We start from the raw sequence: 17865 nt of genomic DNA, 5'->3' as shown, positions 1-17865 counted from the left end.
TTTGCCTTCAAAGCTGCCTGATGAATTTCACGCTTCTGTTGCTAGTTATGGTGTACCTCAGGATTTCATTTCATTTTCGGCCTGTTTTGTTTTAAACTCTCTTTCCTTCTCAACACCCCTTGTTCTGGCCTTTTTTGCTATTAAAAAACAGTTCAGGGCTGGTCCTTGGGCTGAGAGTATCTGTGTGTACATATGGCAGGAGAATACACCATTGGTGGAGTTGGAGGGTATCCACTTGCTCAGCCTCCCCCTCTATTCATCAGAATGGAGGTGCTGAATCAGTGCTGGGCCAATGAACACATACCAAAAAGAAAAATTAGAAAAAAAAGAACAAAACAAAACTGACAAAGTGTATTGTCTATCTTTGCCCTGAGGTTCCCGTGACATTATTCTGTGATGGGTCTGTTCCCCCGCTTGGTCTTGCTGTTTGTTCTCACCCAAGTTGTCTGCTCTAGGCTGCCGAGCCCGTAAGATTAAAAAATACGCAATTTCTTACTCCCACTATAAGTTCCACTAGTTATAAGCCTTCAAACTTTTTAAATATTCCTAGTGCTTCAGAGTTTTCAAGCTCTGCCCTGAACCCTCTTCACCTGGTATTCTGTGGTACTGCTGATCGCTAACTTCATTGCACCTCTACCCGATCTGCCATCAAGCCCCTCCTCCTTCGAACCACTGTGTAACAACTCAGAAATTTCCAACATAAATGAGAGAAGTGTCCAGATTGCATAGCAGTGAAAACTGTTGCCTAATATAACTTGACGTGATGAAGAAACAATCACTGGTACTGAATTCAAGGATGGTGAGCAAACCACCAATATTAACGAGTTGCTCTACACACTCCTGAAACACCAAACTGGATATGTTGTAGGACTCTGGAGATTAACAAACATTTAGAGCTGAGCAGCTTGCCACCACATCTGAACGGCACACTACCGACAGCTTCTAAATTGGCTCAAAATTCAAACGGCGAGATGTGACTACTGGGAAATGCATATCCAAACTTTGTTTTTCCAGCAATTACTGAATCAAACATGTTCACAGAATGACACAATTGAAAGATAATGGAGGTTTTCCATGAACTACAAGGAGGGGCAAGTTGCTGGAGAAGGATATCATGTTTGGTAAGGTGAAGGGTCAGAGAAAAAGAGAAGACCCCCAATGAGATGGATTGGCCAAGTGGCAGCATCGATGGACTCAAGCATGGCAAGAGTAGTGAAGTTGGCCTAGGATCGGGCACTGTTTCGTTCTGCTGTGCATAAGGTCACTATGGGTCAGTACCGACTCGATGGCATCTAACAACATCAACATATGGAGCCTCCTCATTTAAATGCACTTTGAACTTATGACACACTCCATGAGCTTTACTGAAGCACTAATTTCTGTTGTTTGAATCACACTCACCTCAAATGTCTCCCCTGGTTGTCAAGGTGATCCTTCCAGCCATGTGATTCCATGACTGCACCTGTGATGCATAATAACCAGGTGTTACTCTTCAGACATTGTAGGATTAATGCTCAGTGGGTAACTTTTCTCCATCATTAATGTTTCTAGTAACTGATCCAATCATTCAGGATCAAGTCCAAAATTAGAATTAAATGGTAATGATTAGAGACAACAGAGGTTCTTAGTAATACTCAACCACTTTTTGCTATTCCAGCATTTTGACAATTGTTAAAATGCAATTAATCACTAAATACTTCTATCAGGATGGAGAGGAACAGTAAAATACACAGGTACCATTAGGAGAGCTAAGTAGACTTACCACACATGTAAGACTACAGAGGGAAAGGGTCTCCATGTACACAGGTGCAAAAGGACAACTAAAATCAACACAAGAAGTTCAGGTATCTGTGAAGTTGTGTCTGTAAGCCAAAATAAACTCTTTGAAGCTGACTGATTTCCTTCATTGAAGGATGGGCCTAAAATTACATTTCTTCAGGCTTCCTGACACATGGGTCTCAGTGACTCTTATTTCTACTCTCCTCAGATTTTTCCTTGGCTTCTCTGAGAAAACAAATAGGTCGAGCTACCACAGAGTTGTGGAGTCCCGGTGTGATGTTGTAGGATAAATCCCCTATTCGCCTCTAGGAAAACCTACACAGGGTTCCTAAGGATTGGAACTGACCTGATGGCAGTTCACAACAACATGTAGCTCATGTAGAAATGTACATTGTGAGGGAAGACAGTGATGACCAATGAAAGTGTCCTTGTCACCCAGACAGTACTCTGTTCTCCAGGGGCTCTGAAGATTGAACAGGTATGATTTTATCTGCAGCAAAATTATGACAAGCACATCAAACTTGTCAGAAATCCAATAAAACTCTCAAAAAGGCACCTACATGACAAGTCTCTCAGTGCATCAAAGTGTCCCCTGAAGTCAATGCTATGCTGATGGCACTTAGAGAGGCCCAAGGCTTTTATTCACAAGAAAAATGAAAGCACAGTTTAGTGCATAGAGCTCTGAATTAGAGGAATCCCAGATGCATGTGCTCCATATAAGGCAACAATGCCTTTTATTTAACAGGATGGTCTCATTGCTCATCCCATATAATCAAACACAGTTGATGAGTAAAATATTTTTGTTCACAAAAGGAATTTTTTAAAAAAGGAAGATGTCATTCATACCGACTAAAGCCAGATTTCTCAAGGTTTCCATCATCACGTCTCTGTAGAGTTTTCTCTGAGCAGGATCCAGCAAATCCCATTCTTCATGGGTGAAGACCACAGCCACATCGTCAATGATCACTGTACCCTAAAACATCCCACACATTCTCTGTCACCAAAGCAGCACAGACTCCAACATGTCTAAGAACAAAAGGTGAGGCTGACATTCCTGGGACATAAGAATCCACAGGTTCATAACACCAGGTTCTGTGCTCTCGTGAGATTTGCTCTAGGGAACAACAATACGCTTCGTCCCTTCGCTGATGCCATTCAGTTCCTCACTGACAGCATCTTGTCTCAAAAACTCCCAACACCCTGAAATAATCTCTTCACAGTTTGATTGAGACCAATAGCAGTCTATCCCTCTCTGTGCATTATTTACAAAAATTAGAAAATACACCAGAAATGAGAGATGCTTTTGTTCAGATCATAACCTTATTGTAAAATAGCCCTTACATCCCCTTCCATACACCACCAACCTGACCCTCCACAGGCAGGAAGCACTAGGTGGGGCAGGGGAGGCCCTAACAACTCGGAGACAGTGCAGAATGGCAGTCCATCAGCACAGAGCTGACCCTGCATGGATGCAAATCCGGATTCCCCAACTGAAGAGGGCTGATACACCAATTCTCCACTATCCCATTCCCACCCCATTCCAGTGAATTCAGACTTATAACAACCTTATATTACCATGTGCCTTATATTATCATGTGTCGGTTCCACTCATAGCGGTCCTCCGTAGGGTTTCCAGGGAGTGGCTGGTGGGCTTGAACGGCTGACCCTTAGGTCAGCAATGCAGTACTGATCCCAGAACGCTGACGGCACTCACCATTCCCGAGCTCTGCCTTCGGGAAGTCTAAGAGCAGGTCCCCGAAAGGACCCGGAGCTCCTCGGATTCAGGCCGAAGGATGGGAGTGGACGCGGAGTTCCGGGCACGTTGGCAACAGATGCACAGCGACCAAGCGCGCCTCAGATTCTGCTCGTTTATGGACCAGCGTCGCCAACTCGACTCCTCTCCCAGCACCACCGGAAATGGAAGGTATATGGGCGGAGTCAGCGGGCGTGTCCAAGAAGGAACGCCTAAATTATCAAACGAAAACAAACCAAACCTGAACCAGGAATTTATGGAAAGACGGTAACCGGGTAACGGGGATTCCAAACTTACTGACCCGGGTCCTCTGATGGCGGAATGAGAAGAGTACTTCGCTCCGCCAGGACGCACACCACGTGACGCAGGGACGCACATCACGTAACCAGAGGATCTATGGACGCCCGCTGACTTGTCAGTGGGACAGAGTCTCCGGGAGGGTGAAGAGAAGAGGGCTCCCGGAATAGAGGGAGCTTCGCCATCAGACCTTAATATGAGTCTCCCGGGCACCTAGGAGACAGTCAAGACGTACATGTCACTGGATAGGAGGAAGCCCAAACAAGAACTCACACTTCCGCTTCCGGTATTTGTGCAGCTTTGGTGCATCAGAGAAAGGGCTCCATTTGGAAATAGAGAAATCTGTGGTTGTTATGTGCCGTGGAGTCGGTTCCGATTCATAGCGACCCTGTACAGGGTTTCCAAGGTTGTAAATCTTTACGGGAGCAGAAAGCCTCATCTTTCTCCCACGGAGCAGCTGGTAGTTTCAAACTGCTGACTCTGAGGTTCGCAGCCCAGTTCGAAACCACTACGCTACCAGAGAGCTCCTTAGCTGGCTGTTATCCTGGTGTTCAATGGATTCTCTAGCATTTGGAGTCTGGTCAAGATTGTCCTTGTTCCCTCTACGGAGAAAGCATGGGGTTTCTTCAATGAGAATATGAAGGGAAATGTGGATTTCAGTCTTCCAAGATACGCTTGTGGGGCACAGAAAGTTCCAAAGTTCAGATCTGACCCTTTGAAACAGGTTTACTGTTGTTGGCAGACATAGTTTCTTCGGTTTTCATAAACATTTCCCCATCTTGAATTGTTTACATCTCTAGTTTGGCTTCTGTTCCAGGGATTGTCATTGTTAGCATATCACCTGCCTTTCCCCAACTGCATGGTTCACACTATTAGGGACAGCCTAAGGGCAAGGGGACAGGGAGCCCAGCCTGCCTCAAACAACGGTAGAAAAAAATACCACTAGGTGTGAGAACAACAAGCAATCCAAAACAACAGCTGAGTTAGATAATCTCTCAAAATAGCACGAGGGACAGATAACCACAAAGAAAACAGAAGGCTTATCAGCCCATTTCCAAGAATTCCTCCACTTTAATAAGACTAAATCAGTGAGAGACAGCCTCAGACCTGCCCCTGGGGGAGGACATCTGGGACCATGAATAGAAAACTGTACTTAATCCCTGATCCACAATCCACAGGGCCTTTTCCACTCACATAGATTTACCCACTTCTGTATTTGTATTTTGCAATAAACGATTTCTGACTGAATGCTTGTTGTACGCATGAAATTGAGAGGCAGCAACTCAGTTGAGGCTAATTCTTCAGACTCCTGACAGAGGGTGAGGAAGGAGAACCTAGTCTGATTTCTATAAATGGTGAAGATGCTGAGAGAGTTCTGAGGTGAGAGATAGGAAGATGCCAGCTGTCCTGAAAGCCAATAGGTAACAGCAGAAGTACCTTTGAAAAAGGCAGTTACAGTTTAATTTTATATATGCAGTTAATCATAATGTGCAGTGATCTTCAGGGTACAACATGAATATATCAATCTTGATAAACTGTTATAGCATCTACTCTGCCATAGAGTATCATCACTGACTGAAAAATAATCCAGGAAGACAAAATTGGGAAATCTGAAAGGGAAGATTTAGCAGGGAGATCTGGAGAACATATATGTGGGATTACATACATGATTGATTAAGGTGCTTCTTTGCAAACACTAACTCTTCCGTGTATTACAGTAAAGTCACAGGACAATGGCAAGACAGGTCTCACGGTAATCTACTTTAAAATTGCTGTCCTAGGCGTACCTCTTTCAGGATTTACCAATAATGCTGTGCATCAACACTCTTCAGGTATAAGCTATAACAACTTGCATATTTGACAGGAAAGATCCTCTGAGAAAACATTTTGTCATTTGGCTTCTGCCAGGCCTCATATGAAAAGGATGTCGCCTTTAGAGTATGTGGCCCTCTGCGTTTAACAAAGTTTAGGCTGACACCAGGGAGTAAGTATTACCATCCCCATGCTGGGCCTGCTGCTCTGTGTAAAGTGAGAGTCTCCTGACCAGAGCTGAACCTGAACAGCTGTTGATGTTGGATTGTGGGACCTGGCCCTCCACAGTCAGCCCTGTCCCAGCTCTCTTGACTTTCCCCAAGTACTGGAGCACTTTCTGTGCAGTTTTTACATTTTAAACCGTTTTACTGTAAACATGTATAGGTAAAAAATAATTTGCAAAGTTTTTTTATTTTCACAAACTTCAATTTACTTGTTTTTTGTCCTGTATCATGCTTTTAATGTTCTATCTGGAAAATCGTCACCAAACTCATGGTCACTTAGGTTTCTTTCTATGTTCTTGAAGTTGAATTGTTTTGCATTCCTATTTAGGGCTTTGATCTATTTTGAGTAAATATTCATAAATGTTATAACATCCCTGTCTAGATCCTTGTTTGGTTGATTGGTTTCTAGCTAGTGGCTGTATAGGTGTTCCAGGATGGTTTGTTGAAAAGGTTATCCTTTTTTGCTTGAATTCCCTTTGGTCCTTAACAACACAATATAAGGAAGATCGTAGAAGACTTGAGGCCTTTGAATTGTGGTGTTGGAGGAGAATACTAAAAGTGCCATGGGCTGCCAAAAGAACCTACTCACAAAACCACCAACTGACACTTTAGCCTGAAATGAAGACTTGATACCTTTGAGTTATGAAGTTGGAGAAGAATATTGAAAGTGCCATGGACTGCCTAAAGAACCAATAGATCCGTTTTGGAAGAAGTGCATCCAGAGTGCTTCTTTGAGGCCAAGATGGCCAAGCTGGATAGTGAATAAGGAAGATCGTAAAAGAATTGATGCCTTTGAGTTGTGGTGTTGGAGGAGAATACTAAAAGTGCCATGGACTGCCAAAAGAACCATCAGATCTGTTTTGGAAGAAGTGCAGCCAGCGTGCTCCTTGGAGGCCAGGATGGCTAAGCTTTGCCTCTCATACTTTGGACATGTTGTCAGGAGGGAACAGTCGCTGGAGAAGGATGTCATGCTGGGTAAGGTGCAGGGTAAGAGAAAAATAGGATGACCCCCAACGAGATGGATCGGCCAGGTGGCATCACTGATGGCGTCAAGTGTGGCAGCAGTAGTGAGGTTGGCCCAGGATCAAACATTGTTTCGTTCTGCTGTGCATGGGGTCACTATGAGTCAGTTCCGACTCGATGGCACCTCTGACCACAACAACAATCTTTACATATTGCCTATCCTTTCTCCCACTCAGCCCATGAGTAGGACCAAATCTCTTTCATTTATTATCACTGTCATTTTTAAAAGACTGGAATATCCCAGGATTTACAATGACTCCTGTTTGCCTGAGTTGAAGTGCTCTCTATTGGGTTTTTGGGTCATCATTACAGTATCTAAACATCAGGTCCTTCTTCTTTGGCACAGCAGGGTAGGATGAGACCTCCATCCTCTAGGTTTCTGTGCTCTGTGTGGTTTCTGTATAATCGATTCAGACTCATAGCAACACTATGCTGTGCAGACAGGGTTTTCAAAGACTGTGATTTTATTTTTTACAAACAGATCTCCAGTCCTTTCATACACAGTCCTGCTGGGGAGATTCCAACCTCCCACAGCGACATTAGCCGTTGAGTGCAAACTGTATGGGACACTCAGATAACCAGAATCCTCCCCTCATCAGGTCCTCTCTCTGTCTGTACTGGAGAAAATCAGTCCCTGTGCAGGCCATGAGCCCACAGACCAAAGCTTTGAAGGACAGACACACTACCCAGGGAACCAGCTGACCACAGCCTCCAACAGGAAGAACATTCCAGTCCTTTCATACATGGTCCTGCTAGGGAGATTCAACCTACCACAGCAACATTAGCAGTTGAGAGCAAACTGTATGGGACACCAAGGTACCCAGAGCAGAATAGTCGCCTCATCAGGTCCTCTCTCTGTGTATTGGAGTAAACTCAGTCCCTATGCTGGCCATGAGCTTGTAGATCAAAGCTTTGAAGGACAGACACACTATCCTGGGAACCAGCTGGCCACAGCCTCCAACAGGAAGAATATTCTGGTCCACAGGAGGAGGAATTCGTATCTGAGAACCCACCCAGAAAACCCACTTGTGTCTAGTCGATTGTGAATTGTAGCAGCACCATTTCACAGAGTGGAACTGTCCCTGGGCATTTCTGAGGCTGTACATCTTCATGGAAGGAGCAGTCAAGGTATCAGACAATTTATTGAGTAAGACAAATCTGCTGCACAAAGATTCTTTAAAGACTTTAAGAGCAAAGATGTCAATATATGTATTGTTAATACATATATAGACATGTACAGAGAATTCTGGTAGCCAAGTGGTTATGAATTGGGCTGCTCACCTCGAGGTCAGCAGTTCAAAACTACCAGCTGTTTCATTAAGAAAAAGATGAGGGTTCTGCTCCCATAAATATTTAGTCTTAGAAACCTTGTGTAGGGTCGCTAGGAGTTTGAACCCACTGCACAGCACACCACCACCACCATAGATATGTATGCTGGTAAGCGCCTTCGAGTCACCTCCTCCCCACAGGGACCTTGCCACATTCATAAATTCCAATTAATACACATAGAAGAACTGATTGGAACACAAAATTTTGGAAACACCATAGTAATCATAATCCCAGGTAGTAATTATCAATGGCTTTGTTGTAGTTGTTAGGAGCCAGTGAGTTGGGACCAACTCTCAGCGACCTTATGCACAGCAGAATGAAATACTGGCCGATCTAGGGCCAACCTCACTACTGTTGCCACGCTTGAGTCCATCAATGTTGCCACTAGGTCAATCCATCTTGTTGTGGGTCTTCCTCTTTTTCTGACATTCCACCTTACCAAACATGTTATCCTTTGTTGTGGAAAAACAGTGGACAGGGAGCTACAGGTTCACAATTCAAGTCTCCCAGCTGCTCTGCAGGATAAAGAAGAGGCTTTCTGGTCCTGCAGAGATTTACGGCCTCAGAAACCCGATACAGTCACTATGAGTTGGAACAGACTCGACTGCATGAACAGAAAGCCAAAGTATTATGAAAATCAGAATATCTGCTGTCTCAAAAGTATCACCCTATGAGACACTAAGTATAAAAGTTAAGAACACTGAACTCAAAATATGATAGAATTGAAGGAAATGTATGAAAACTAAACTCTTAAATGCAGTAAAACATCAATGTAATAAAATATGCACAATATAACATCAATCAAATCATTACAAAATAGAAAACCACATTTGCTCAAGGATATTTCCCAAGACTTTACTATAGTAACCAGAGATTTAAAGAGAGGTACAATTAGTCATGGAATGACACTATAACAAACATATATCCCTGCAGTTACAAGAAAGCTGTCATATTTCTGTGAGAACTTTGCTCATATTAAGTGCACTATTTTGAATTTTGCTCACTTCGCAGTAGCAGTATGAAGGAAACATCTAAAATTGGACATAAATAAAGGCTTTTATCTATAAATCTTTTTATGTACAGTGAGGTGTGAAGCTGGAGTAAAAGCTTTCCCACACACCTTACATTCATGGGCCTCTCTACGTTATGGAATTGCTTGTGTGTACTGCATTGTGAGGCAAATCTGAAGGCTTTCCCACACTCTTTACATTCATAGGGCCTCTCTTCACCGTGGAATTGCTTGTGTGTACTATATTGAGGCAAATCTGAAGGCTTTCCCACACTCCTTACATTCATAAGGCTTCTCTCCACTGTAGTTTCCTCTATGTACAGCAAGGCGTGAGAAAGCCCGAAAATTTTTCTCACATTCCTGACATTCTTAAGGCCTCTCTCTACTATGAATTCGCTTATGTACAGTGAGGGCTGTGGAAGAACCAAAGGCTTTCCCACACTCCTTACATTCACAGGGCCTCTCTCCACTGTGGATTCTTCTATGTCTTGTGAGGCATGAGGCTCAGAGAAAGGCTTTCCCACATTCCTTACATTCATAGGGCCTCGCTCCACTGTGGGTTCGCATGTGTGTACTGCACTGTGAGGACTCTCTGAAGGCTTTCCCACATTTACATTGATAAGGCTTCTCTCCACTGTGGATTTTTCTATGTGCAGTCAGGCCTGAGGAACCTCTAAAACATATCCCACAATCCTTACATTGATAGGGCCTCTCTACATTATGAGTCCACATGTGTCTAGTGCACTGTGAGGAGAATCTAAAGGCTTTTCCACATTGCTTACATTCATAGGGCCTCTCTCCACTGTGAGTTCGCATGTGTCTCCTGCACTGTGAGGACTGTCTGAAGGCTTTCCCACATTGCTTACATTCATAAGCCTTCTCTCTGTTGTGGATTCTTTTATGCACAGTCAGGGTTGAGGAAGACCTAAAAGTGTTCCCATACTCTTTACATTCATAAGGCCTCTTTGTATTATGGACTATTTTATGTCTTGGGAGCCTTGAGGCATGAATAAAGACTTTCCCACATTGCTTACATTCATATGGCTTCTCTCCGCTGTGGAATCTTCTATGTGCAGTCAGGCCTGAGGAATCCCTAAAACTTTTCCACAATCCTTACATTAATAGGGCCTCTCTCCACTATGATTCCGCATGTGTCTAGTGCACTGTGAGGAGTCTCTGAAGGCTTTTCCACATTGCTTACATTCATAAGGCTTTTCTCCACTGTGGATTCTTTTATGCACATTCAGGCTTGAGGAATACTTAAATGTGTTCCCATACTCCTTACATTCATAAGGCCTCTTTGCACTGTGGACTATTGCATGTCTTGTGAGCCTGTTGGCACAGCTAAAGGCTTTCTCACATTGATTACATTCATAGAGCCTGTCTCCACTGTGAGTTTGCAAATGTCGACTCTGCTGTAAGGAATCCCTAAAGGCTTTCCCACACACTTTACATTCAAAAGGCCTCTGTCTGCTGTGAGTTCCTATATGTCCAGGGAGGAGTGATGCCTCACCAGAGGACTTCCCACACTCTGTATATTTATAGGGCCTCTCTCCACTGTGGATGCTTCTATGTGCAGCCAGGTCTGAGGAATCTCTAAACGTTTCCCCACACTCTTTACATTCATAAGGCATCTCTCCACTATGACTACTTACAAGTTGAGTGAGGGAGGAAGCCTCAGGAATTGCTTTCTTACATTCAGAAGGCTTCTCTCTCTTATGAGAATTATTGTTTAAACTGAGAGATGAAGGACTAGTATGCATTCTAAAACTCTCTTTACATATGAACTGATGACCTTCCAAAGGTGTCCTAACTGGTGAGAAACTACAAAAACTTTGCATGCACTTGTTGAATTCATACCCGTCAATACTGGTGATTGCAGAGATAGGATTCTTGAGGGTCGACATACAAAGGAAGCCTTTCCCACATATCTTACATTTATGGGTATGTTTCCCATTATGAGTTCTCACAGGAGTGGTCAGGTGAGAAGGACACCTGCAGTCTTTCCCACAGTCCGGACACTGACAGGTACTGCTTCCAGTGTGAGCTCTACTACAATTGTTCTCTAGGGAATGATCCAGGAAGGCTCCTCCATACTCACAGCATTCAAAAGGATCTACTTCTGTGGGAGCTTCTTGGTGCACAATAAGATCAGGAATCCGGCTGCAGGTTTCCCCACACTGGTTGCGTTCAGAATATTCACACAGGTTCTCAAATGCACCAGTTCTGTTAAAAACAGGTAGTGTAAATATAAACCAATGGTGTCCTCTGCAAACTACTCCATTTTCAACAAGGAAACAAGAAAAAAAAAGTCAGTTATTGTGTTGGAAACAAATGTTCCTGCATGATAGCATTACCAAACACAGTGAACATGCATGTCTTTTCCTTGAATTGTTTCAAGATTCATCTAGGACAACGACTACCATTTCCATCAATGTGTTAGACTTCCTGCTGATTGTGTCCAAGTGAAATATGCTTTAAATATTTCGCTAACTTATACTTACGAAAATGTTCTTACGTGAATTTTCACGGAACCCATTGTTTTATCGCCAGGATTATACACATATACATATATACATGGATCCGGATGAAGGATTAACACTAGGTGGCAAGCTAGATTTGAACCACAAAGTGGAACAACTTCATGGCATGTAACAACAGCTACTCCTTGGAAAGTCAACAAAGGCTTGCTAAAAGTCAGAACTGACTCGGCAAACACAACACATATACATCAGTCGGCTTCAGGGATTCAAACCACTTTGGAAAGACTCAGCAATTTCCAACATAAATGAGAGAAGTGTCCAGTTTGCATAGCAATCAAAACTGTTGTTTTAATAGAATTTGATTTGGTGAAGAAACAATCACTAGTACTGCATTCAAGGATGGTGAGCAAACCACCAATATGACATGTCGCTCTACACACTCCTGCAACACCAAACACCTACATGGATACCAAGTCTTACATCACACACCAGATATGTTGTAGGACTCTAGAGATCAACAAACATTTAGAGCTGCGCAGCCTGCCCCCATATCTGAATGGCACACTACTGACAGTTTCTTAATTGACTCACAATTTAAAAGGAAAGAGATTTGACTGTTGGGAAATGCATATGCAAGCTTCATTTGTCCAGCAATTCCTCAATCAGAAATGTTCACAGAATGATGCAATTGAAAGACGATGGAGTTCTCCATGAACTATTTGGAGCCCCCTCATTTCAGTGTATTTTGATGTTATGACACCTCCTGAGATTTTGTGAAGCACTAATTTCTGTTGTTTGAATCACACTCACCTCAAATGTCTCCCTTGGTTGTCAAGGTGATCCTTCCAGCCATGTGATTTCTTGATTGCACCTGCGATGCGTAATAACCAGGTGTTACTCTTCAAATAGCATATGATTAAATGCTCACTGGGTAGCTTTTCTCCAGCATTAATGTTTCTAGCCACTGATCCAAACATTCAGGTTAAAGTCCATAATTAGAATCAAATGGGAATGATTAGAAGACACAGGTTCCTAGTAAAAAAGACTCAGCCCCATTTCGCTATTCCAGCACTTTGACAAGTCTTAAAATGCAACTTACTAGGAAATACTTCTATCAAGATGGAGAGGGACAATAATATACACATGTATCATTAGGTGAGCTAAGTAGAAAGGAATCAGACATACCACATCACAAGGAAGACCTTGATGACCAATGAAAGATTCCTTGTCACCGAGATAGTGCTCTGTTCTCTAGAAGCTCTGATGATTGACAGGTGTGAGTTCATTTGCATCAAAATCATGACATCAAACTTGTCAGAAACCCAATAAATATCTCAGGCACCCACAGGACAAGTCTCTCGGTGCATGAAAGTGTCCCCTGAAGTCAATGCTATGCTGATGGCACTTAAAGAGACTCAAGGCTTTGTATTAGGGGAAACCTGTATGCATGAGCTCCATATAGAAGGGGACCATGCCTTTTATTTAACAGGGTATTCCGGTTGCTCCTCATTCCTTATAATCAACCACAGATGATGAGTAAAATATTTTTGTTCACTAAAGGAATTAAAAAAAAAAAAAGAAAGAAAATGAAACAGGAAGATGCCATTTATACCGACTGAAGCCAGATTTCTCAAGGTTTCCATCATCACGTCTCTGTAGAGTTTTCTCTGAGCAGGATCCAGCAGATCCCACCCTTTACTGGTGAAGACCACAGCCACATCTTCAATGGTCACTGTACCCTAAAACATCCCACGCAGTCTCGGTCAGCAAGGCAGCACTTAGGCCAACATGTCTAAGAACAAAAGGTGGGGCTGCCATTCCTGGGACATGAGAATCCACAGGTACATAACACCAGGTTCTGTGCTCTCCCGAGATCTGCTCAAGGAAGACGGATTTGCTTCGCCCCTTCACTAACGCCACTGACAGCATCTTGTCTCAAAATCTCCCAACACCTTGAAATACTGTGATTGAGACCAACAGCAGTCTATCCCTCTCTTTGTATGGTCTATAACAATTAGAAAGTACTGCAGAAATGATACCAATGATCAGATCATAACCTTTTGTGAATAAGCCATTCTATCTCCTTCCATAGACCAACCAGACCCTCCACAAGCAGGAAGCACTAGGTGGAGCTGGGGAGACCCTAACAATTCGAAGACAGTGCTTCAGCATAGAGCTGATTCCACAAGGACTCACGTCCATTTCCCCCCACTGAAGAGCACGAATACCCCAGTTATCTACAACCCCAAACCCAACCCATTCGAGTTAATTCAGATACTTAACAACTTTATATTATCATGTGCCACAATGTCGGTCCCGCTCATATCGATACTGCACACGGTTTCCAGGGAGCGGCTGGTAAGTTTGAACCGCCGACCCTGAGGACAGCGGTGCAGCGCTGGACGCCCATGGCACTCACCATTCTCGCGCTTCACCTTCAGGAAGTCTAAGAGCAAGTCCCCAACAGGACCCGGAACTCCGCGGATTCAGGCCAAGGGACTGCAGTGGACACTGAGCTCGGGGTACGTTGGGAACAGATGCACAGAAGCCATCCGCGCCTCCAATCCAGGTCCTTTGTGGACCAGAGGCTCCGCCTGGGTTACTCCCCTTGCTCCACGTGAGACCGGAAATGGGAGGGGGAGATGGGCGGAGTCAGTGGGCTTGTCCCAAAGGGAAACGCCTAAGTTACAAACACAAAACTAAAAAACCTGAGCCGGGAATATATGGGAGGACGGTAACTGGGTAACAGGGATTCGAAACTGACAGACCTGGTTCCCCTGGCACTGCGGAATAAGAAGAGCACTTTGCTCCCCAAGGACGCACACCACGTCACCAGAGGACCTAATGACATCCGCAGCCCTCCTAACCTCGAACTTTAGTTTTCGGGAGGGCAGAGAAGAGACAAGGGCGCGCGGGAGAGAAGGACCAGCTCACTTGAATCTTAATATGAGTCGACTATGGTGGGGTGGGGCCAGCCTACGGGAGACAGACTTCACACCTACCCGTCACTGGCGTAGAAGGAAGTCCAGAGAGAACTCAAACTTCCGCTTCCTGTATTTGTGCTGATTTGGTGCATCAGAGAAACGGTTCCATGCGGAAACACAGAGGACTCTCGCTGATTGTTATCCTGGTGTTCAGTGGGTTCTCTGGAATTTGGAATCTGGTCAAGATTCTCCTTGTTCCTCTACGGAGAAAAGCATAGAGTTTCTTCAACAAGAATATGAAGGGAAATGCGGGTTTCAGTTATACAAGATACGTTTGTGAGGCAGAGAAAGTTCCTAAGGTCATATTTGACCCTTTGAAACAGTTTTACAGTAGTTGGCAAACAGTTTCTTCAGTCTTCATAAACATTTCCCCATCTTCAATTGTTTACGTCTCTAGCTTGGCTTCTGTTTCAGGGATTGTCATCGCTTGCATATCACCTGTCTTTCCCCAATGGCATGATCCACACTAATAGGGACAGCCTAGGAATCCAGGAAGACATAGTTGGGAAATGTGAAAGGAAAGATTTAGCAAGGAGACTTGGAGAACATATATGTGTGATTGCATACGTGATTTATTAAGGTGCGTCTCTGCAAACACTTGCTCTTCTGGGTGTTTCACTGAAGTTACAGGACAATGCCAAGGCAGGTCTCTGGGTAATGTACTTTGAAATTGCTTTCTGAGATGTGCCCCTTTCATGGATTTATCAATATTAAACAAATATACTGAAGGCACTAGCGAAAAACAAGACTCCAGGAAATGATGGAATACCAATAGAAATGTCTAAACAAAATGAGACAATGCTGGGAGTACTGCCGTCTATGTCAAATAATTTGGAAGACTGTTTCCTGGCCAAAAAAGAGATCCATATTTGTGCCCATTCCACAGAAAACAGGCCCAACATAACGCGGGAATTAGCTAACAATATCCTTAATTTGACACATCAGTGAAAATTGCTAAAGATAACTCAAAAATGATTTCAAGTGTAGATCTATAAGGGAGGTCGGTGCCAGAAATTCAATGCACATTTACAAACGAACGTTAAACCAGAGATATCACTGCGGACAGTATGGAAGGAAACATCCTCAATTGTCAACCAAGAAAAATGTCAAGAGTCAACCATCAACTGGAAAACTAATGGTCACAGTTTTCTGGGATTCTCAAGGGCGGTGAGTATTGGAACACTGTCAGGAAAAGGGCTCGTCAATCAACAGATGCTCACTTAAGAATTAAAGCCTAAACTTGGAATTAAACGCAGAGGGCCACATACTCTAAGGTCACATACTCCTTTTCATATGAGGCCTTGGCAGAGGCCACATGACACAATCGTTCCTCAGAGGATCTTTCCTCAATTATTCAAGATGTTATAGCTTTTACCTGAAGAGTGTTGACGCACAGCATTATTGGTCAATCCCTGAAAAAGTTACACCTGAGAAAGCAATTTTTATAGTAGATTGCCCAGAGACTTGTTTAGCCATTGTCCTGTGACTTTATTGTAACACACTGAAGAGCAAGTGTTTGCAAGGATGCACCGTAATCGATCATGTATGTAATCCCACAGATGTGTCCTGCAACTCTCCCTGTTAAATTTCTCAGATATCCCAACTTTGTCTCCCTGGATTAGTTTTCAGTCAGTGATGATACTCTATGGCAGAGTAGATTCTCTGACTGTATATCAAGATTGATATTGATCATGTTGTACTTTGAAGATCACTGCACATTATGATTAAGTGCATATGTGAAAAATAAAAAACTGTAACTGCCGTTTTGAAAAGTACTTCTGCTTTTACCTCCTGGCCTTCAGCACAGCTGGTATCTTCCGACCTCTCCCCCGGATAATACTCTCAGCATCTTCACCATTTGTAAAGGACAGACTAGGTTCTCTCTCTTGTGTCTCTCTCAGGAGTCTAAAGAATCAGCCTCAACTGAGACGCTGCCTCTCAATTTCATGCACACAACAGCCATTCACTCAGAAACCGTTTATTGGAAAGCAAAAACACACTAAAAAGATATAAATGGGTCAGCCTCTGTGAGTGGAAAAGATTCTGTGGGATTTTGGGTATGGATTAAGTACAGTTTCCTATTTGTGGTCCCAGATGTCGTCCCCCTGGGGTAGGTCTAAGGCTGCCCCTCACTAATTAAGTCTTATTAAAGTGGAGGAATGCTTATTTCATTGTTAATAAAGTGGTGCAGGCTTCCTGGGAATGGGGTGATACCACATCTGTTTTCTTTGTGGTTGACTGTTCCTGGTGCTGTTTTGACAGATTTTCTGACTCACCTTTCATTTTCAGTTGCTGGTGGTTCTCACACCTGGTGGTATTTTCTCTATCATGGTCTCAGGCTCTGCTCCCTGTCTCCTTGCCCCTAGGTTGTCCCTACCAGTGTGAAGTAGTATGCTCTTGGCGAAAGACAAGTGATATGCATGAGTTGACAATCCCTGAAACAGAAGCCAAACTAGAGACACAAACAATTGAATATAGCTAAATGTTTATGAAGAGCAAAAACACTATGTCTGCCAAGAACAGTAAAAGAGTTTCAAAGGGAAAAATCTGAACTTTGGAACTATCTCTGCACCATAGCCGTATCTTGGATGACTGAAATTCATATACTCAATGAAGAAACTCTATGCTTTTGTTCATAGATGGAACAATGACAATCTTGACCAGAATCCAGTGACCACCACGGTAACAATCGCTAGATTCGTCTATATTTCCGCACGGAGCCCTTTCTCTGAGGCACCAAACGGCACAAAAAAGGAAGCGGAAGTCTGAGTTTTCATTTTGGCTTGCTTTCTCCACAGGCAGGTAGGTTCGGATTCTTGACACCCTTCGGCTGGCTGCCCCAACCCCACCCCACTAGCCGCAGGTGCCCCACAGACTCACATTAAGGTCCGAAGGCGCTGGTCCCAATCACCAGCGCGCCCTCCTCTCTTCTCCGGCCTCCTGGACAAACTGTGCTTCTCACCCCAGCAGTCAGGGGCCCCAGGGTCCGTTTTTAGGGAATCCCCATTACCCGGTTGTCATTCTTGCACATATTTTTTGTTTTTCTTTTTGTAACTTAGACCTTCTCTCTGGGACACGCCCACTGACTCCAACCATATTCCTTCAATTTCCGGTCTCACACGTGGAGCAGGGAGAGGAGTCCAGTCGGTGACTCAGCTCTACAAAGGACCGG

At 43.7% G+C, this 17865-nt stretch overlaps 1 protein-coding gene across 1 annotated transcript; it reads right to left on the bottom strand.

The window, feature by feature from the left end:
• Positions 1 to 3520: 3520 nt before the first annotated feature.
• On the bottom strand, positions 3521 to 17714 carry LOC102813809 (zinc finger protein 440-like). Its single transcript, XM_006877709.1, has 3 exons — positions 17704 to 17714; positions 10030 to 10151; positions 3521 to 3744 (listed from the first exon to the last, which is right to left on the bottom strand). The coding sequence occupies exons 1-3, from the start codon at positions 17712 to 17714 to the stop codon at positions 3521 to 3523; spliced, it is 357 nt and encodes a 118-aa protein (XP_006877771.1).
• Positions 17715 to 17865: the final 151 nt, after the last annotated feature.

The sequence above is a fragment of the Chrysochloris asiatica genome, unplaced genomic scaffold (genome assembly GCF_000296735.1).
Source record: "Chrysochloris asiatica unplaced genomic scaffold, ChrAsi1.0 scaffold00566, whole genome shotgun sequence".
Lineage (NCBI taxonomy): Eukaryota > Metazoa > Chordata > Mammalia > Afrosoricida > Chrysochloridae > Chrysochloris > Chrysochloris asiatica.
This window is presented reverse-complemented; position numbering and strand designations above follow the sequence as displayed.

What these genes read in the sequence shown, in the direction of transcription:
- LOC102813809 (XM_006877709.1), bottom strand. An exon ending in GAGACACATGCGAACTCACA is followed by an intron (nt 3,745 to 10,029) that starts GTGGAGAGAGGC and finishes TTGATAATTTAG; the next exon opens with GCGTTCCTTCTTGGACACGC.